Source organism: Scomber japonicus, chromosome 20 (genome assembly GCF_027409825.1).
Source record: "Scomber japonicus isolate fScoJap1 chromosome 20, fScoJap1.pri, whole genome shotgun sequence".
Classification (NCBI taxonomy): domain Eukaryota; kingdom Metazoa; phylum Chordata; class Actinopteri; order Scombriformes; family Scombridae; genus Scomber; species Scomber japonicus.
Window position 1 is genome coordinate 25740872 of NC_070597.1, and position 23511 is coordinate 25764382.

Genomic DNA, 23511 nt, shown 5'->3' on the forward strand with positions numbered 1-23511 from the left:
TCTCTCATACTAGGGGTTTTATCTACCTCAGCTTCAGAAGAACCAGGTGTTTATTTGAAACTATCCTTTTGATAAATAACATTTATAATAATATTTTTGTAAAATATACTTTTGAAAAATGCTGTTCAGTTAACTCAAACTCAACACTTCCTGTTGATGAAGTCAAAGTCATGTCATACTCAGTCTGCTGCTAGCAGTTTCTCCTATCTAAACGAATTACTGATTAAATGATCTTTTTCAGTTTAAGTTAAGCCACTGTCAATGAAACTTTACAAGTCCCGCAAATGTTTCACATTAAAAGCATAAAGGAAAAAATAAGATTATGCCTTTGAGCCAATGATATGCTTCTGATAAGAAACATCTGTGCATGAAGTGTGTTCCGCTAACAATAGAGGAAATGAGGAAAAATGTGCATGAAAATAATGTTTCTGTTAGAGAGGAGAACCTTAGAGCAGCAGTTTGTTGAGTATGACAGGACTCAAATGAAACTTTATTTTTATAGCACCTTTCTTACAAGTCGGTGTAACTCAAAGTGCTTTTTAGATGACCGACAATTGGTAATAAGAACAGTAGAAAGTAAACTTGAAACTAATGTCCAAATGAAGTGTTGAGTTTCATCAGTTGACAGCAATAAAAGATTCACATTTGAGAATCTATGGAAAATGTTTCACAATTCTTGATTAATTTTTGAAATATGATGATTAAAATAATTAAACCTTGGGAAACTAAAAACTGACGTCTGAATGTAGAGCCCTGTGACATTTCCTGTTGACAGATTTTTCTGTGACGTCACTCTTGATGTTAACATCCTGCACCATTATCTTTCAGGAACAACCATTAAAACCCACAAAATAAACTCAGTCTGAAAGCAAAGTCATGGGCCCTTTAAGATGCATCATTGGATTCAGAGATAAAATGTGAATTCACATAATTAACAACATGAGCACAAGCAAACAGCCTGAGCTGCTGACAACAATAACATTTTTGCATGGAAACTGCATAGGGTGTAGAATGGGCTGATCTGAATTTCTCAAGTACTGACAGTGTGCCATGAAGCATCCCTGTTTAAAAGACATTGGATTTTTCTTTCCTGAAAAGGCATTTTATAAAACCAACTGTCTATTTGCAAATTAAAGAGAATACAGTGAAAAATCTCTGCTCTAGTTAGGACAAAAGCATGCTACAAGTTGACAACATCCTGACAAGGAAACTGTAAACTAATCCTGACAATAGAATTGTGTAAAATGTTACTCTCTTCAATTAGAACATCATAAAAAAAAGGAATAATTTGGACCAAGCGCAAAACAACTGAATTTATCTACCAGCTTTAGGGTTAAGCTATACAAATAGTTACCTGTCCTTGTGTGCAGGATAAGAAAAGATACAAAAGTCCCTTAAGCTAGGCCTATACTTTTGTTGTTTAATTTATGAGAAAAAAGACAAACCAGATTAATATGAAATCACCTGAGTAATTTATCCAACTCTGCATACAACCTTTGCTGATTCTATCCCCTTTTCTTTAAGCCAGTGCTCTTACCACAACTCCTAATTACAGTGTACCATTTTCACAGTTCAATTTGACCTGTGCATGCATGATATAAATCATGCTTGCAGTACATAATTTACCAGAATATGCACCTATGAAAAGATAAACTATGATTCACTTAAGAATATGTATTTACAGGACCAGAAATTGAACAAACGTTTAGTGGAAGGTCATTAAAAAATATACAGCTTCAACCATTTGTTCCACCTCAAAAAGGACAGAATATCAACCCGTTTAGAGTTGATGGAAAACTTTCAGAACAATTTATTCCAGTCTCTAGTCGCCTCCATAAGATGTCGCTGGCCATGGCCGATCCAATCTTCTTGGCTGTTAAAGAGTCGACCACAAAACCAGCAGTCAAACACCACAGGCTCTTGTCTACAACCTGATAAAGTTTCCACAACCTCGTACTTTTTTTTGCTTTTTTTCCTTAACTTCAGTTTCAGGAGGAATCGCTCTCGGACAGAACTCTGAACTGGCCGAGGTCTTGGATCACCGCTTTGCGACAACGCACCTTTGGTCGGGGACTTCTTCCCTAGAGCACAAAGCTCTGAGAGTGCTTGGATTGTTTTCTGAGACAAAGAGACCTTAGTAACAGCACCCCGATACCTCTTTACAACCTTCATGATATTGGCCACTTCAGGAATGTCAGCATCTGGATGATTGAGCACCACTACAGGTTGGTATCTGCGAGGACATTTAATCTGCTGTAGAGAACTGAATGGGGCAAGTCTCAGAGTCCTTTCAACTTCTTTGGCTACAGGCTTCCATAACACAGTAGTCTCTTTCTCAGTTAGTGCTTTATTTGAGAGTCTTCTAGCTTTATGCACTGCTGAGGGAAGCTCATCAAATAATGCTTTCCTGCGCCTTTTCCTTTGGCTTGGAGGCCGAATTGGCCTTGGGGCTAGAATAGGTTTCTCTGCTTCACACGGTTGTACCTTTACAGCCATCTGACAGGGTGATTCCTTAACATCCTTCGGTCCAGTATTTTGTATGGTGATCAGTTTCTTTAGTCTATTGGAGGCATTTGCATTCGTTTTGTTTGATGACACCAGGAAACACTGGGTCTGAGGTCTGGTGGCCAAAAACAAAGGCTGACTGCTTGAGGTGGACGTACCACTTGTAAGAAGGCTACCGGTAGAAGTGACAAGTTTAAATATAACTTTGTTTCCAGTGCTTTCACTAGTTGGGCTACACTGAGTTCCAGTCTTGGATTCTTGGTTGTTGAGAAGTAAGCCTGATTTGGGTGGAGAAATGTACCGGAGCAAGAATGCTTGACGGCCAGTCTGCAGAGTGCTGGGTTTGTCTGTAGGGGTCATGGGCATGGCTAGCATTGGCCGTGAATTTAGTGGGAGTTGTGTACTTGCCAGTCTAAGGCCAGGAGTACTTGGGTCCTGAACAAATGGAAGAGACCTCTGTACCAAGTAGCAAGTTGGCTGTGTCTTTGCTGTTCTGTCTGTAGGATTATTATGCGGTGTGCTTGAAAGGAATACAGGACCCTTCAAACTTGAGCTGTTAATAAGGTAGTGATTTGAGGTGGTGCCAACACCTGGTTGAACCGCAGAGAGAAGTGTTGTCCCTTTTTCAGTAGCTCCTGTCTTTGGTGCTGATACACCGGTCCTCTTACTGTTTGGAGTAAGAGTTACACCAGTAGGGTTAGCTGATTTTTCTGTCCCTGGCTTCATGTAAGATACATTGATCTGAGGGTTTGCAGAATTTGTTAACAGTTTGAAACCTGGGGTGGCCTTGACCTGCATTGGCATGGCAAATCGATTCTCAGAAGCCCTCAGGAGTACTGGCTGCTTACCCTCTGGCAGTTGAAGAATTCGTAGAGTTGTTTTTGTTGGCTTCGAAGAATCACTGCTTACACATGTAGACTCTATTCTTTCTTTGTTAAGTTGTTGGGTAATGATTGCATCTGAATGTTCTTCCACAAAGCTGCCCAATGAAGTTGAACTACACTTTGTCTCAGACTGTTTTTTGGATATAGGAATGCTCTCCTCCTCAACTTTGATAATATTAAAGTCTTGGAGCACTGATTCAGGGTTTTCATCCTCAGTCTGAGGATCATCAGCACTAGCTGTGAACTCATCAACTGTGATGTCACTATCTGATAATTTTTTCATGGCCTCCCGATGATTTTCTTGAAATGAGTCATCTCCATTGTCACTTTCTGTGAATGGTTCTGGAGACTCTGCCAATGTCAAGCTAAACTGCGATGATTCACAAATACTATCTTTGTCTACAGAAAGTTCGGACATATTGTCAAAGTTCTGGGTAGTGTTTGGAGAAGTGCTAAATGTTTCCTTGGAATAATTGTGAAATGCAAATACTTCTTGGCTTGGTGAATTTTGGGTGCAATTTTCTGAGCCCATAGCACTTTCTCTGTGGGTACCTGAAGTGGGTGAGGATGATTCTGATGGAGGAACCAGATTTGGCAATAGGTTTTGACCATTTTGCTGGCCATTTTTCAATTTAATCTGAGTTCTGACCCTATCAGGCTTTTCTGGAGTGCTTTGAGGAGATAAGTCATTATTTTCTGTAGTGTTAAAATACAAGTTCCCTTCATGTTTGTCAATGACTTTTTCTGTCCCTGTGTCATTCACAGGTATCTCATCTGCAGCCCCACAGTTCTCAACAGTTTTTTTGCTGACTGGTTTGGAAAGAAGTGTTTCCTGAGCAACTTTGGAAGGTAAGGATAACGTACTGACCTTCCCATCACATACTGTCGAAGTATTACTAATTTTGTAACCACTATGGCCAGTTCCATCAGTGTTAATTGTTACAGAGATGAAGTTAGTATCAAACTGACTTCTTTCTGAGCAGGCCATTTGGCTTGGGTGACTTTGGTCTCCCACATGATCAAACTCATTTGTCATTGGATATAACGTATCTGCACAAGTTGAAGATCTGCTTAGTGAAGGATTAGCCTCTTCCCCAAAATCATCTCTGTGTGGGGTGGAGTCAAAGTTGCAAACAGAGGTTTCTTCCTCCTCAATCTTTACTTTTACTGCCATGATATCATCTTGATCTGTTTGTATGCAAGATCCACTTCTTGGTGAAACAGCAAAGCACTGTGATGTTGAGCTCCTACTAGCAGAGCCTTCCCCATTCTCATAAGAAACGTTACTTTTATCAAACACAGAATCTGGTGCTGAGGAGCCCACATCTTCAACTGAGGAATTGTTCTCAGTGGAAAGGTCTTGCTTTGCTGCTGGTATTACTTTGAGAACTAAATGTTTTTTCCCATCAACCATTTTAAACCCCATCACTTTGGTTGTACAGTTGGGAGGAAGAGATATTTTGTTTTTGACCATTAGAACAGTCAGCCCATTAGGATTGGTGTGATTTGCAGTGTCAGAGCTTGCAGAGCTGTCACATTCCTGTAACACGACTGGCATTGACTGCTCTGTGTTATGAGAACCTTTGCTCCCATTTTTGTTGTCCTTTTTTGCTACAGTCCCATCAGTGTGGTGGGTCTCCTCCAAAGATAACTCTGGTTTGATTAGCCTGCCATTTTGGTTCGGTAAACTCCCAGAGACACAGTTCAGTTTTGATATCCTTTGAAGTTCCTGTGATTCACCACTCTTTTTTAGCAAATATTTTACACTTCCAGATGAATTTGTGGGAGTGCTACTGTCTTCCATAGCTTTCCACACATTTCTTCTCTCAGATTCCTCCTTGTGAACAGCTGCCATGTGTTTTTTAAGGTAGTCACTTCTTGCTGCACCATATCCACAGATCTGACAGGAGAAGGGGAATGTACCCGAGTGAGCTTTCATATGCCTTTGGTGATCCTCTTCGCTCATGCTAATATGTCTGCATTTTGAACACTTCCAAGGACTTTCATTATGATGATGGATGTGTTGGACGAATGTCCCTGCATCCACAGTTGTAAACTGGCACCAGTCACAGTGAAACTGTCCATTTAGACTGTGACACATGATGTAGTGTCTGGTCAGCAAAAGCAGGGAGTACTGAACATCATCGTCACAGAGCTCACATGTAACAAGAGTATTCCGGTGCTCAATCCGATGGCGTTGCAGAGCAGGGAATTCATTCGTTACAAAACCGCACAGATCACAAGGGTATGTAGGAAGGATTCCTTTGTGGGCCGCTCGAAAATGTTTAAGGAGATCATTGGGACTGTATGTCGAATCATCTCTACAAACTGAGCATCCAAAACTCAGTATTTTTCCAGAGAAAACAGCCCCCTGCTGAATTTTACAATGAGCTTTACTGAGAGTTTGTTTATCCTTCTTGGCGGAAATCCCATGTTCCTTAATAGGAGATTCTTCTGAATTATTGAAATGTGTTGGCCCATCGGTCACCTCTCGGAAATGCTTATACACAAAGTCCTTTACCTTTTCTTTTTCATCCTCTATAACTGATATGTTGCAGTTTTTGGCAGAATCATGAGGTATTGTGAGATCTTCTTCCATAGCTGTATATCTGCAGATTCCTGCAAAAGAAGAAACGTGTTTTTCATTAATACTGGAAGAAGCACTTATAACTGGTATAACTGGTAACATATTACGTGTGTACTGTGGTGCACCTATCCAATGGTACATGACATTTCCTGTTTCAAATAAGAACAGGGCCATGGGTGATCAGGTTACCATTATTTCAACTGCCTATTCAAATGAAAATTACTAGACAAGGATCAAGGGCAAACTTGTGTTGTGTCAGAGTTTCCTGCAATATTTAGTAACAGAGATGAACCAAGACTATCTCTACTAATATCATAAGAAATGAATATGCTTTATGGAATAAACCTTTAACACACTATATGCACTGTGTATACATTTTGATGTGTGTGGATAAAAACTCATTGTAGGCTCATTTGTTGAACTTTTAGCATTACTGCTTGGTGTGGTGTTCACATGTGCATACCTTTGTTGGTAGAAACTCTACAGTATTATTTCAATCCTTGATTAGCCAATTATACACACACATACAAAAAAATCTACATTTTTTTGTGGCAAGAAACACCCCAAGTAAGCAATGGCCTTAAAGACCTCGTTTCTACCTGGCTATTACACAAAACACCATAAGACAATATGGTGCTGCTTTCTTAGACAAAAATGTCAAAGAAAGCAGGGATGAAGGCTGTAATTCTTGAAGGCAGAGATCGAACAATCAGGCTTGTTTTGGACCAGCCCCTAGTTATGCTGTTATAGGCTTAGACTTCCAGAGGACTTCCCATGATGCTTTGAGCTCCTCTCTCCTCCTCTCCCTCTCCATCCAGGGTCATGAACCCCACGGTTATGGACGTGGGGACCCCTATGGTCCTGTTTGACACTCATGACTGCTATTATTATTGTTGGTTATACTTCCATTATCATCATTATTATTATTGTTGTTATTGTGCTTCTCCGTGTCCGTCTTTGCCTCTCCCTATTTCTCTCTCAATGCAACCAATAAAGACATATGGTCGCCCATCTGTTAAAAGGGAGATTTTCCTTGCTGCTGTTGCCAAGTGCTGCTCATGGGGGAATGTTGGTTCTTTGTAAAATAAAGAGTACTGTCGCAACCTGCAGTATGTGAAAAGTGCCTTGAGATAATTTTTGTAGTGATTTGGTGCTATATAAATATAACTGAACAGAACTCAATGTGAGCCTATTTCAGGCGTGCACTATGCACAAGTGTGTACTATGCAGTTGGATTATGTAAGAATACATGTGACATTAAAAGGAGCAGGGTCAGGACTCTCTAATTGAGATGTGTGCTGGGAATGAAATCAGGTATGTTTACTACCAAACTTAATGTGCAGCCACATGATGTCATTAGTCTGTATTTAAGATGGAGACTCTTTCAGGAGGCTTATGAGGACCATTCTGGATTTTGCTTGTACAATGAAAAATGAGAGTTCACTTATAGATTGAGTCTGTTAAATGTATAATATATTTTGCTGTTCTATTTTAGAACCTCATGTCCCAGTAACAAGGCCAAGCAGTGGTGCAACATTGAAAGCATAGGTGTTAAATCCAAGCCAGAGTAACTAACCTTCCAGCTTAAACACTTTGAACAAAGGACAATCATAGTGTCTGGTCACAATACAAGGGACTAGTAAGCCCTTATGCAACCTATTACTGAAAAAAGTAATCACATTGCTGTAACATATTACTCAGTAATGCTTTCCTGCCCTACACTCACCTTAATTACCAGGGAGATTGATTACTGACTTTGAATTGAGAGTTTAGGTCTACAGTGTAGATCATTTATAATGGAAGACTTTTCTTCTGAGTGCACCTGTTCCACACTGTGATGACTGGTTATTAGTTGAACTGAATGTTTTGCATGCAAATCATACACTGAGTTCATCAAACTATTTAAATTGCTAATTTGATGGACAAAAACAGTTGGATTCAGAGACACCTGACCCCAACCCAGGCAGGGGGTGCAGCCAATTTACCTAAGAGGCTATGGGCACATTATGTACCTTATTTGATATTTCCTCATTCCTAGTTTGAAGATCAAGGAGCGAGGAGGGATCTGTGGATCTGTCTTAAATTGTAGATCCATTATATCCACTGTAATCCCATTAATTTTTAGTGGATATGGAATTAAAGTCAGGGAGGGTCTGCCGTTCTGTCACATCATTTGTGGTCATATCCATTCAGTCAGTCACATGTGGCTGTTGGGTTTGTTTTGAGTTGCACAATTTAACTTTTCCCTGAAATATTCAAACTAGTAAATAATTTCTTGTGTTCAATTGACACACTGATATTCTGGGTTATTAAATAATTAATTTACAATCAGAAGATCAAATGCATGTATTACATGATGCAACTAGTTAATAAATAATATGAATGCATTCTGCCAGTAGGAATGGTTCCTGTGCCTCTGAGAAGGACACAGTATAAACAGAGAAAGCAGGTTTTTATTCATGTGCAGGTGTTTGTTTAACAGGTATACTATAGATAGAGAACAGCAGCTGGCAGTGATAACTGTGCTCCATTATTAGTATTTGCACAGTGACAGCTATTAAAGCCGACTGTCAGCTGATCCAGCTGTGATCAGAAATGGACATCACTTCACATGACATCAGAGGAAAGGACGTTTCATTAAAACATCTTTCTTGTGTCCTCTCTCCTCACAATGCATCCACAGTGGGAGGGACAAATATGCAAATGAGGGAACGAGTGCAATAAAGGGAGATGAGATGTACCCTATATATGCTGCCTTCATCCATTTTTGATTCCAGCCATGTGTTGTGTGTCATGTGAGGAAGATTGTTTATTATTTAGTTTAATTCAATTCTCACATAACTTGTATTCAAATCTTTGGTTCTGTTATCAATGTTTACCTGCTTTGTTCATATTGATAATACCTTTTGTTTTCTCTGTACAGAGCATAAACCACACAAACCAAGTTTAAAGAAAAATCTAACTGCATCTGTCTGCTATGGGTCTCTCACTATCACTTCATCCTGCCCAAAAGTTTTAAAACTTAACAGTAACAGACTATATCTCTTTACAGCAGTAGTAGTGTGACATGTATTTGCACTTAAGTTTCTATTATACATTTAATATATTGTATATTAATTGAGCTTTAAGTCACTACAAGCCAAATGCTTTACTGCCTGGTGCTACAGAGTTCAGGGTAAAAAAAGATCAGTAGCAGATCAGTTTTGTAAAACTCTTTCCATTTCCATTTGTTAGTGTAAACTTTAGTCTCTTGTTAATTTAAAATGATATGCTCTGTTGTCATTACACCCACAATTCTGTTCACAAATTCCACAAATCAGTTTCAACTGATTTACTCCATGTAAAAAAAACTCCTGCTAGTTTTTGCTGAAAATCTTTAATTCAGTATTCCTCTTACATAGAGCCATCTGAGGCTCCTGCCAGATTAACCACAGCCAACACACAATCAAATAATACACATCCAGAGGGAAACTTTACTGGTGCACAGATCACAGTGCTGGTGAGGGTCACCCTGATATTTTAAGAGCTTTTTTAGTATGAAATATGAGTATTGTGCCATGCAGCAGAACCTGAAATATCTTTTTTTTATTCCGCACTTTTTTTTCCTTTTCTAAACCTGGTGCCTACTTTACCCAGAATGCAACATAACCGTTGAAAGTTTGGTCTTAGATTCTGCTGTGTTAGGTTAGTAGCAGCTTTATCACATACACAGTAGCACTTGCAAACACCTCTAAATGTACTTTATGTAGAAAAACCGATGGAGTTCCCTCTCAGTCCTGTTAAAACAAGTCCAGATAAGATTCATTCATTATCTGGATTAGTGTAGTTTAGTAGAGCCAGTTATGGCTATAGAATATCTATCTATCTATCCATCTATCCATCCATCATCTATCCATCTATCCATCCATCCATCCATCATCTATCCATCTATCCATCCATCCTATAATACACTTATTTTGAGTCTATTTAAATAATTATTCTAGTAATGGATGTAGCAAAAGCAGCTTTCTCTTTAAATTCTATTACAAACTTAAAACTAACGTTAAATTGCCTCCAAAATGTAAAGGGCTTTCTTTCATTTCCAACTTGGATAATGAAAGGGGAACTGCAACCTTCTTTATGTTTGTCTGAAAAAGAGAAAACAATAAAAAAAACACCAAAATTCTATGCTTCTTGTTGTCCAGATGTTTGCCTATGTTTTCTCCTTATGTGTGGGAGCTACGTGACATGAAGATTGTAAATTCCATCAGGGAGGACAGCGGAAAGATAAATGTCTTAACTCGACGGCTCGTCCACCAAAAATGATATCTGGTTTGCTGTCTGCTGTCTGCCTGATTCCATGTGAAAGCAGCGTTATCAGGGAGGAGAGCTACATAGTTTAGAGTTATGCCACCTAAGAACATTCACAGAGCTGATCAAATACTATAAAAGCTACATAAATTATGGCAATCATGCCTTAAAGTTCAACGTGTGTAAAGCAGAGATCTTTATCACTACTGGATGAACCAGATGTTTAACTTGGACTTGTGCATCATCTAATCCTGCAATACTTGTCTGCAATCCCTTCTTCATAATATAGTCAGTTTTATTTACATAGCATCAAATCACAACAGAAGTTATCTCAGGGAACTTTCACACAGAGCAGCTCTGGACCAAACTCTTTAACACATTTATGTATTATATAGAATATCTTATATTTGTATTTTTCATTATGTATTTAAAGGAGAATTGAATTGATTTTCTACAGTAACTGCTCATGTGAAGTTAGGAATATACTTACTATAAAATTTTTAGAGCTGTTATCTGTAACTCTTCAAAAAAAAAAAAAAAAAAAAAGCCAAAATAAAGATAGTGAAACATTCTCATTGACATTTAGTCAAAACAGCATTCTAGTCTGCATACCAGTGTGGAGTGTGTCCCACCAATCAGAACACTCTTCTCTCTACTTACATGTAAATCACTTGCATATTTTTCAGCATATGTAACTAAAAACAAATGTCTAAAACACTACACATCCGTTCATCTTTCCCGCCTCTTAGACCTTCACCTATGACCTACTTCCTCTCTCCTGAGCTAGCAGCTTGACTGGAATCTTGCTTTAATCTTGTGTGATAAAAGCCTAAAGCAAACAAAGACAGAGTGTAGAAACTGTAGAAAATAGTGATGGGCACTACTTCATTTTCTGACATCTTATAGATGATAGAATATTTGATATTTGAAATCTTTGTACAGAAATGTGTGGGAATGTGCAATATGTGTACTTATTATATGTATGTATTTATTGAGGCAACAGATAGCATTGTATCATTTATTGTTGTGCAAATGTGCAACTTTACTTTTACTTTCTTTTGTTCTTTTTAACTATGGCGGAAGCTTGTCTCAGCACTTAGAGTCCAAGACAAATTTCTAAATCTAAATCTAGTTTAAATACATGGCTGACTGATCCTCAGACCTGCAGTCACTGAGTCAAATACACACATAATGACTGTTACCAGTATTAGCTCTATCTGTATGTGACTGGACCTTTCTTATAATGATAAACAGTTTGTTTTAGACTTTGTACTCATTGACATTATACTGTCCAGTTGGAGAATTGTGTTATTATCCTGTTTAGTTCTTCATCATTAGGATCCTGATACTGTCTGTTATCACAGTGTGATGCTTTCATCCAACATTACTTTTTTTAAGTTCAGATACACATAAAAATAGACCAAACTCTTTAGTCATATATGGGGGAACTGAGAAGATACTTGGTAGATCAGATAATGATGATCAAATGTGGTTGTGAAGGGGCATTAGAAACAATGAAGATTTATATTCTCTCTGTGTGTGTGTGTGTGTGTGTGTGTGTGTGTGTGTGTGTGTGTGTGTGTGTGTGGTGGGAGGGGTGGTTCTAATATCCATGAACTGTCAGCTAAATTTGATGTACAAAGTAGAGACTTTGTAAAATTCCTTCAAATATAAGATTCTGCATATGTATATAGTTCAAAAACATACATATGGATTTCCTGTCCTCTCCTCTTGGAAAAAATGACTTGAAATATAATGTTAAACACTTCACTGCATGAGCATGTAGGTTGATAAGGAATTTCTGTAAAGAGGTACATTGGACTACTGTAGTTTGTTTGAGTCCACCTCCCCTTAAAACCTATTTATCATGAATTTACACCCCAAGGCTCTAAATATGACAAAGGCCTGTATGTGCTTATCAACAACTAACCCTAACCGGACAAATAGAAATAAACTATGTATAGGTAGGAGTATAAGGAGATGGAATTTTGTATGGCATTGGAAAATCATTCCAATTTAAGAAAGACGGGATCCTTTTAGTACAGTTTCTTTGGCAGAAATGGATCACTCTGACCCCTAGAAAGGAAAGTTCATATATAGCGATGCAAGTCCCCCCAACCCCCAGGAGATCTAGTATTTTTAGTGTGTATGGTGTGTTTCTCATACATTCATGTATTTGTGGTGGCTGCTACAGTAAAACATTGTGGCATCTATCTCCACTAAAAAAACATAAAACACACAAAGATTGACTGTGAGGGAAACAAGGGACGTGATGCTGCGTTCAAGCGTACCTTGTAAACACAGACTATACTAGAAAGGCTACAAAGGTTGCCAAACAATTCAGTTTATAGTTTTCTCTTATTTCCTTTGTTAAAATACAAACATCTGTCAGTACCTTCTTCTTCTAACACTATCACTGCCCAACAGTCAGCAACCATCACAAATTAAATCTGATTCTGGAGGAAACGCTGTGTGATTGTTTGGAGTTTTTTTTAAATCTTCTTATCCTTTGTCTCTCTTCTCTTCTCTTGTGTTAGAATTCATAAAGAAAGTATTTCAACTATCAGTTCTTACTATTTGTCACCCGTAATTTGTACTGTCTTGCCTGAAGGAGTCTAAGTGCAAGCTGTTTTTTTAGAACATCCTATATCTATTTATTTAAAAATAAATAAATAAATAAATATCCTCAAAAAACAGATTGTATAGGCCCAAAGCCTCTCATATATACTGTGAATTACATGCAGTGCATTGTGCAGCAGCCCAGCTTCACACAGGTGTTTTCACTTAGTGTGTGTGTTTAGACCTCTCCTGCTAACACTTTACTGTCCCACTATTTACTTTAAGAACCGGTGTATAAGACGCAGTCTGTTTTTGGGGGTTAGGGTTAGACTTTTTCTATTTACTTTTATTTGAAACACAATGACACATATTACACCTGAAACAGTGTGATGGGTGAATGGTTAATGGTTCGATAATGATTTAACTGAACTGGACCGCTATATTTACTCAGAACAGGTTCAGTTAGGCTATGAGTTTCAATTAAACCTTTTAAAAGAACACAGTAACTTTACATATTTGATACAGAGTGTAGCTGTGTGCTTACTGAGTCCCAGAAACTCTTCATCACAGCTGTTGTTGTGGGTAAATATTGCACCCAAGTCACAGTAAGTCTCATCAAGCTCACTGTCTTCATGCTCATACAGTGTGTATCAGCCACAGCTCAATAAAAGCTGCTTCAACATGTCAGTCAGTCGGGTCAGTTTGGTGTGTAAATACTGAAACATCACAGTAACTAGTGTGTGAAATACTTGTGATCAACACCACCAGTGAACCTGCCTGCTTTTATTTTTCATTTCTCTGTACAACATACAGCAGTAACGGCTCATCAATAGTCTATTTTCATTAGCTGTTGAAACAGCTGATTGACTGACAGATTACTAGTTACCTTATTTAAAATGTAATAAGTAATGTAACATAATAACGTAATGTACATCACTTAATCAAAGTTATGTAACCAATTACTCTTATAATGTTCTAACTAATGTTTCCAGCTGTTAGGATAAGTGTTCCCATTAAGATCAGCTGTTTTTCATGGATACTGACATAATTTATAAAAGAGATCATTTCTTATAAAGCAACATTTATCTCTCATTTCAACATGTATTCATTAGTTCATGTAGAGTTTGGAATATTAAATAAAGATATTTGATGAATAAAGAGGGTTTAATTGGTACTGTGACACTATTTAAGCTCATGTGTGCTCCAAATAAACCCAAGTCATCATTTATTTAGAACATATAAAATAATATTGATTTAAAAGAATTAAAAACAGCAATTTATGTATTCAGTAACATGTTAAATATCAAAAAATGAGGGAAAAACTCTTAAAATCTTAAAGGTGTGACTTCAGATGTAATCAACAACATTTTCACCAGTCATTGTAATTCAATGACATTTAATGATTTCTTCTCACTAACTGTAACAGATTACACTTACATTTATTCTGTAATTAAAGTATGTAATACTGTTACATAGAACTAATTACCCCCCAGCAGTGATTATAGTATAAGTATATAGTAAATCTATAACTTTTTAAATAGTGATCTGAGTGTGATGAGTGTAATAAGTGTTTAGTCAGAGGAAGTGAGAGCACTGTGCAGGTGTTTAAATACTATGAAGAGACTCATTTGATGATTTATTGGCAGCTTGTCACAGCAGTCAAACACGGCTGTTACTAATAACATTATGGCTCCTATCTGTTCAGTCATGACAGTTATACAACATGCATGACACAGAGATCATTCATGCTGTGGGTCACACATAAACCATCATCATCATATCACTATTTTATGGACAAAATCCATTACTGGCACTTGTAGAGCTGCCATGACTACTCTATTAAATCAACCCTTTGTCAATTATTAAATTAATGGCTAAAATATTTTGATAATTGATTCATCATTGAGTCATTTTTAAGAAGAAAACTGATTCCAGCTTCATAAATATGTATGTTCTGTATTAGTCAGTAATATAGTTTTGGATAGTAGACTGAAAAATAAGACATTTAAAGACATGATTTTAGGCTTTTGCAATAACAACTAATCAATTCATCAACATGAAAATGAATTGTTAGTTGCAGCCCTACTCTATTGCATAGATAAGTTCACCTTTCTAGAAAATCACCTATTTATTGATCAAATAATAGGAAAGTTGGTTGTTGCTTCATCCAGCTAATTAAATAACTGTACAATGCTACACTGTGCCTGGCTGATGTGGGTTAAGAAACACAACAATACATAAGTTCTGAATATCTGTTTTCCCATGTTCAAGTCTCTATTCTTTAATGTTGAGGACAACTCATAATTCTAATGAACGTATTTTCCTGCAAAGTCACTAAAACATGATTGAAATGTCACTTATAGAGAACAATATAGAGGTCCAACATCCACTTTAATCATTTAGTAGATTTTTTTGTCAGTACAGAGAGAACACACTGTTCATGTTTCTTTACATCATGAGCCTGCTGTTACCTAACGTTCTCTACTCAGCAGGTAGACACACTGAACTAAGAACTCACACACTCTGTAGACTCTGGAAGCTTCAGCTCTAATAATGAGAGGAAACCTTGTCAAAAAACACACAGTGACAGTGAGCAGATCAGTCTTATTATAGGCTGGTGTAATGTGCCAAGAGACTACCATGGGTGTCATCCTGAACTAATGGGGGGATGACTTTCTGTTCTTTACATTTCTTTTTCCTCTTTCCACTGTGGGTTTTTTCAGTATTCTTTGAACATATACTGCTACTCTCTTGCATGCTCTCTTTTTTCTTTAATCTTTTTTTCTTGTATGTTTATTTTTGTATAACATTGTGGGTTTATATAACTGTATTGGGTTTTGTTCTGTGTTAATTGTAGCAGTAGCCCAGCACAATGACTAACAGGGATCCTAATACACTAAAGTAAAGTAAAGCTGTCATAGATGTGACTGTTAACTTCATTAGGAGACAGTGACAGCAGCGAGCCACGTGGAGTCACGACAGTCCTGTAAAGTGCAGCAGGTGCACATATAGTGGAACTACTCATGTTACAGTTATGTGACTACTGCTACATTAGCTGTCAATGAAGACAGCTAATGTAGCTCATTCATCTATTTGACTTTAAGTTACCTTTTTGTCCATGTGTTAATAACTGTTTTTACCATGTAGAGTCAAATTAATCATGAATTCAATATATGGTCCAGCCCTGACTACAATTATATGATCATGTTACCATTCCACTAAAACAGGATAATAGAAGATAATAGTGAATTGCTATTCCTATTCTACAACCACAATGTGTATTTGTACAGATGTTAAAGGGTCAGTTCATCCAAACTACTAACACATTCTGTACTTTCTGTATATTTATTGTATATAGTATTTGATTTTATATTTCATCACTTTTAAAGAATACTGCTGTATCAATTGTTGAATTTTCCCTTATCTTACTTATATAGCTAATGCTATAGAGCTATATAGACATGTCCATCTCTTAAGTTTAGAACCCAGTCTAATGATTTTGTGGCGATCACACTATTAAAAAAAATCAACAGAAACATAATATTTTCTTTTTATTAATTTTCTTATTAACTATGGGTCTTACTCAAGAAGCCCTCACAGGAATCCATTCATTCCAAAAAAGGCACATACTGATGGTTAGGGCTGGGTATCCTATCCTCTACCCTACACACCTGTTACACTGGGTAAAAGCATGTGTACTAAATGTGTAACAGGTATCCAATGTAGCACTCAGTTGGTATCAGTATAACTTTAAGGGTACTTGGATTGGTACTGGGATAGTATTTTTTTAATGATACGCAGCCCTACTGATGATTTAAGAAGATTTTTTTAATTGATCAATTTTCTCATACTCAGAATTTTCTCTAAAAAAAAAAAAAAAAAAGGTACAAACTAAATTGGAGAGTGGTCCAGATGTGTTTACAAATCCTGACTAGATGTTCTCTGCCTTTCTTCACACAGTGTAAGACTGGTTTGACTTGGAATTACATCTTCATGTGAATTACTATAACATTTAAAAGTCAACTAAAACAAACTCAATGCAAATTTTACATTGTTTACCATATCATCATCATCATCATCATCATCATCATCATCATCATCATCATGGCTGATAAATCACAGAGTTTTCAAATTTGATATTAGTATTGCTATATATTGGCGCAGCAGCTTCTACATTACAGTAGTTGCTAGGAAACTTGTGTCAGTGTGACAGCTGCCTCTGCGTCTCTCTGCATCATCAGCTGTAGACTGTAATCATCTATCCTCACATCTAATATGTTGCTGACTGTCACATCCCTTGACCACCTCCCATTACAGGCTGCCTCACTTATTAGCATGTTGAGTTCACGTCAAACATTTCGTATGTATTTCTGTCACAGTGCTGTGATGTTCTGATGATACATCATTGGCTGCTATATTAATATTGGTTGATGTTGAAGCTCTGCCGTGTAAAATCATTGTTATTATTCTTGGGAATATTTTTGTGAATGAAACAGACAGAGCGGAACATGTAACATTTAAAGGCCTTATTATTAATTTACTGACTGTATTCTTCATCCTTTTTATGTCTTTAATTCTATATTTTATCTATTGCATGGTTGACCATTGTTCATTTTACTATCAGAACTATCAACTTTGCTCTTTCTATATTTTACTTGATTTCATGGAATGCACTTTGCAATTTTGTTTTGAAAAGTGCAAAATCATTGTATTTTTTTTATTATATGAACATTTCAGGGCTGTTGATGATGGTAATGATCAGATCTCACACATTCATCAGTCTATAACAAATGATTAACAACAACTTCAGGCTGTTAAAAACAATTGGTTGAATGTGTAAGAGAGTCTTAGGATAATAAAACCTTCTTTCATATGTCTCATTGTCCTGTTACTGCAGAGAATCCTCACAACACATTGTCAGCTGTTTTACACAGGAACTATTTTACATTAAAAAATCCCTATAGAATAATATGAGCAGTCACTATTCTATCTTAAAACCATGAACTGGATAGCACTAGTGATAAGTGTGAAAACTAACACTCTATTCCTACTAATATGTCAATAAAAATAATATAATAATCGTTCAATACAATTTAATTTAGTAGAAACTGTAATAAGTGGGTGCACCAGTAACAGTAAAAGAAAACACAAACCAAATGTTCAACATGAGACATGATTTCAGACTTATGTAATATTTTCCACAGCTCACAGTGAAGTCACAGCTTTGTCGCAGTTTTAAGAAAAAATAGAAAAAGATATTTGAATAATTACCTGTATCTTTTTCGAAAAAACTCAGACATCAATGCAAGTTTTCAGTGAAGAAGAGGAACCTGTAGTGTGGCTACAGTACCTGTGAGAGAGCACACACAGAGAAGAGATAAGCATCAACAGCAGTTTCATGTGTTCAAGCTGCACAAATGCAACTTTCTGTTGCCCCCCTTATTAATGTCTGAACTTGTTCTGTAATTTATCATAAACCCCAAATGACCAATTTCAATATATGAATAGTTTTTCTAATTAACATGAACTCATCAATAGAAAGCAGAAAAACTCAATGGACTCATGTTCCACCTTTATTCTTTAGACATAACTGCACTGAACAATTTCAAATAACTTCATAATAAACTCAGTTGCTTATGTAAGGTTTTAATTATATGACAGGTGTTAAAATTGCTCTATAGTCAGTCATCAAAATCATCAAATCAATCATTTGAACATAATCTAATAAGAGCATCTGTGACAGAAACCACAGAAGAAAAACAATCTGCAACTTTCACATTCACCAGAACACATTTTATTACACTCCAACTAAACATATTAAAAGAATTAGCTGAATCTTCTACAATGTGAGTGTGTTTTGCATTATTATGTTAATATTTTTATTCACAAATGAGTGATTCGTTTTTTGTCATTCTTGTGTCATTTTACAAGCTAAATGATTTTTCTCTATGAAAAGCAGTGAGGTAAACAATCCTCCCCAGCAGCCTTTGGTTACTGAGGCTTTTCACTGAAACCAAGGTCACACCATTCATACCTACCAAATCTACACTTTACTTTACAAATAAGCACAAATCGAGTACAAACAGAAAAACCTACTATTGTACTACACTGAAATCCTAACAGAGTCTTTAAATGTCATTTAAACCAACTCATTATATTCATTCATTAAAAGCACTGCTACTCCGCCTTCAATTCTATAATGTCTTGTATGATGTCATCGGCTCAGTTTAGACTACATATTCATAACTGATAAATTAAAGCCTGTGTTGCATACTAGAGGTGAGGCATTTGCATGTTTATCAGCTTGAGGTTCTGACTGATGATCATTGTTTTGAACGCTGCAGCATCAGATGCATTTTTACAACTTCCTGCTTAACAGAATACATTCTATTAAATCCCAAACAAAGTCTGCTGACACCTGAGCGACAACACAACTAAACGCTTTTGCTCTGAGCGGAACATTTCCTGTGTGACTGATATCTCAGGGCAAACAGGCCCCTTAATTACATAAGCAAAAAATGCAACAGGATCTCTCCTCATGCAACGAGGAAAGAGACGATTACAAGCAAAACCTCTTCCATTATAAAAAAAGAAGTGACATGGGATGAGCTGATATAAGCAGCAGGAGACCGGCATCATCATCCTCACAACTCCATATGTCTCAGTCAACCATCCACACTGTGGAGCAGAGGAAGCCATGTTGGGTGGGAAAAAATGGCTGCCATTGACTTTGATGATCTGCACAGCCTACTTCAACCTAACTACATTCATAACAACACTGCTTTCTAAATAATTGAGTCTGATTTAAATCATCTTCAAAACAAGCTGGTTATATTTTAATCCACATTACATCCAACTATAGCTACAGGAGATAAGCCTTCTTAACTGTCATTAATACTAATGAAACTGGATAGAAAATGAATCATATAATGTAAAAAAAATAATAATAAAAAGTGAGTAAGGGTTGAGTGAACACCTGGGCAGCACACAGGTAAGCTACACAAGGCCTTTACTATGAGAGGGAGACAGATAGAAATGAAGCTTTTAGAGATGAGAGGAAAAGTTGCAGTGTGTCAAACTGTAATAGCTTCAGTAAGTTCACACACACACACAGACATACAGACAACTAACACGGCGGTGCACAACAGTCAACACAAGCGTTTCGGCGTAACACTTCACTCGTTCATTTAACGTGTTGTTCACTTTTCCGACTTGACTTGCTCCATAGTCGCTTAAGTTTAGAAAACGCGAGGGAACGCTGCATCAATGTGACAATTAAAAGGCAGTACAGACACTAACAAAGGACTCTGAACGCTACACACCGGCTTCTGTTAACGCCACTGGGACCGTTTCTCTCTCGACACATGCTAAATAATATGAGCCACTTCGCGACATTGTTAGTGTGTGTGTGGAGTTTAATCACCAGTTATTTTACACCAAAATAAAGCCCCCACCCACGCGAAGATATTCAAAGTTACGAAAAATGTGTTGTTTCTTACTATGAACTCGATGGAAGTTCAGACCGCGTCCCGTCAGCGTCCGACATGATTAAAAAAAAAGAAGGTTACGCTCAAGAGGGGGGAAAAAAGCACACAGCAGACAACATTCGCCTTCCTTCTCTCCTCTCTGTGGAACCACAGCGACGGCGGCCATGACAGTCCATCCGGGTACTGCTGTGTTCTTGACACTCATGTAGAAGCGGATGAATATGTGTTAGCTTGTCAAATACCAAACTAGTGCCGTGTGGAGGACATTGTTGTCGTGTTAAAGATAGTTAAAACTACTTTGACATGAGTGGAGATGTATTCTGTTTTACGACACGTTCACAAGAAGCTGGCTGTGTTTTCGCAGCGTGAGCCCTACGTCATTGTTGAGCCTGTGTGTGTGTGTGTGTGTGTGTGTAGTGCTCTAGGTGGAAGAAGCAACGAGCAGCAATGGCGGATATACGCCATTTCCTTTTGACTTGTGTACATGAAGGTTGAAATGCCTTCGTTAATGTCCGATGTTCAATCATTTTTTTTCAACCCAAAATGCTTTTAGTGAAAATAATGAATCTATTTTTCCCTATTTCTCTTTGTCTCTCTCTCTCTCTCTCCTCTCTCTCTCTCTCTCTCACACACACACACACACACCATACACTCACTCCCAGACACATACAGGCTGACTTACAATAATGGAGGATACAATGTTACCTCATCAGCTAGTGCAGTGACAATGTTTCACAATGTTCCACGTGCCAATCATTGCCTCCTTCTTTCTCTCTACCCAACATTTCTATATTTTAGTTAACAATTGTCAGGGTTAGTGTGTGGGGTTTTTTTTTGCATATGGACTGAGGCACACATTGACTGAGTTGACATTGCAATTCATTCTGACAGTCTGTTCGACCATATGTGAACAAGGGAAGTAAATACAAATAAATATTCAAACTACTTACAGACTAGATATAAAAATGAAGGAAAAAATCAAGGTCCATTTTTAGCAGTACCTTTTAATCATATCACATGATGTTAATTTTAAAGGATAGGTTCTGTTTTTTTCCAAGGCTTAAATCAACAATCAAGTGTCCGTATGAAAATTGTTCGTCCTGTTCATGACTATTAAAAGATCTTCAAATGTGCTTTCAGTGGATGTAATGGAGGTCAAAATCCACAGTGTGTCCGCACAGTCATTTAGTGCAAAAATTAATCTGAAGCTTATATGAGCCTTCAGCAATCTGATTTAGGCTGGATTTAGACTAAAAACAGCCATGTGTTAAAACAGCACAAGGGACTGAGGTGGTGGTGGTGGGGGGGGGGGGGGGGGGGGGGGTTGTTTGACGTACCAGTTTGACAATGGAATACAATCCAGGAAGTCTAGTTAGAGTTACAGATTAATGCATTTAAAGGTCAATGAACACACTGCAGAGTGGGTTGTAATACCCACTGATAGGATTTTTTAACTCTGGACAGTCATATCTCTATTTAAAATTGTGTAGCAACGTTTGCAGTATAGACAGTCACATATAGCATTCATGTTACAAAGTATATCCACTTATATGTATGTGATTGGCCTGGATCATGGGTTACATTGTGTCTACAGTGGCAAGCAAATGAATAGGAAGACTGCATTTTTTACACAGAGCTGATGTCTGTCTGAATGTCAGTAATTCATATCAAATGTAAATCTGACACATTTACTGTGTTTTTAGCATCAAATTCCCTCTTAGTGTTTCCCTGTTGAGCTGTGGTGGAAGTATAGTAACAAAAAGACTTTGGTACTAAAAACACTGTAACGTTGAAACATAGATGAAGATGAAGATTTGACTCATTTGGACGCTGAAGCTTCATATTAGCTTCAGATCAATTTATAAATACATTGTTGACTGTGGATTTAGTCCCCCATCACTTCCATTGTAAACATTATGAAGGAATCTTCTAATGGTCAGTATGAACAGGAGGAATCATTAAAAATAAAAACCTATTACAGTCTTTGAGCACCTGACTGTTGTTTTAAGACACATTCGTAAAGTTGTGAACCTGTCCTCTAAGTCTCGATGTAAAAGTGGAAAGTTGAACATTCATATTTACATGAAACTCCATCTGCTGATAAAGATAGTGTAATATGATTGAAAGCTCCAGCAAATCTACTAAATTGACCTTGTGATGATGGTGATGTTTGCTGTTTGCAAAATGATCAGCATCAAAATATAAATGCTTCTAAACAGGCTGGTTATACTTAAGTGGATGATTACCCTAACCCTAACCCCATCTGGTGAAGTGTAAGGTGTGACACATATGAAGCAACTTTAAAATGTTGAGGATTAAATTGCAATTGTTTTGGTCTGTATTTGTGTATGTAATTCAATATATACAGTGGTTTGATATAGAATTATACTCAGGCGTTTTTTTATTTCTCCCATGCTTCAAGGGGATTATTGGATAATCCACAGACCTCACTGTCAAAAGTTTCTACTACTACTGTACTGTTGACGACATATTCAGTGGATTATCCAGAGCAACAGGGACGCTGTTTCTGGAAAGAGATATTGTTGATGAAATCATTTCCAAATGAGCACCTCAACTGGAATTCCATTCATCTGTTTTTGGACGATAATGAAAATTATTTCAGAGACGGATAAACATAAAACAAAAACTATTTATATGACTAGGTATCAAGTGTAAAATAAAAAGGGGTCAAGCCCACAGAGATTTACAGAATCACCCAATTCTGCAGCTGCCGTCAGATTTATTGGAGTTTATAGCTGAATGGTTTTATTGCAAATTTGCCATGGTTGAGACTGAGCTGCTCTGGTCTATTAATTGATCAATTTCCAGCAGCAACAGGCAGCTGCTTTCTGGGAAAAAGCTGTGATGAGCCCACTTCCCAGCATCAAACAGCAGGCACATGAAATAAACAAGTAGCTTGTGAACATGAACATCTAAAGATACTAGTAGATAGTGGCCAAAAAGACACTTTCAATAAACTGTAAGGTCGCTGTGTGTATTTGTTACCTGTGAATTTGCTAACACATGAGTCAAGTTGATGATGCAATAAGGTGTGTTTTGTGTAGTCCCCTCCTATCCTGCAGCTTTAACACCTTACCTTAAATGCTTTTCTTGCTGCTCAACTCTTTTCATACATATCAGCAACAATATAAAGAAGTCCATCCGCTATCTGGGCGGATCCATGATCTAAGTTCTGTTG

At 37.3% G+C, this 23511-nt stretch overlaps 1 protein-coding gene across 2 annotated transcripts; it reads right to left on the bottom strand.

Moving 5' to 3' along the window:
• Nucleotides 1-831: 831 nt before the first annotated feature.
• si:ch211-214e3.5 (zinc finger protein 518A) lies at nucleotides 832-20458 on the bottom strand. Of its 2 annotated transcripts, XM_053341261.1 has the most exons (3): nucleotides 20325-20458; nucleotides 18097-18175; nucleotides 832-6008 (listed from the first exon to the last, which is right to left on the bottom strand). In XM_053341261.1, exon 3 carries the CDS (start codon nucleotides 5986-5988, stop codon nucleotides 1801-1803), a length of 4188 nt encoding a protein of 1395 aa, XP_053197236.1. In that variant the 5' UTR covers nucleotides 5989-6008; nucleotides 18097-18175; nucleotides 20325-20458; the 3' UTR covers nucleotides 832-1800. The 2 variants fall into 2 exon arrangements, with proteins under 2 accessions (XP_053197236.1, XP_053197237.1); XM_053341262.1 differs by lacking the exon at nucleotides 20325-20458 and having other exon boundaries at nucleotides 18097-18215.
• Nucleotides 20459-23511: the final 3053 nt, after the last annotated feature.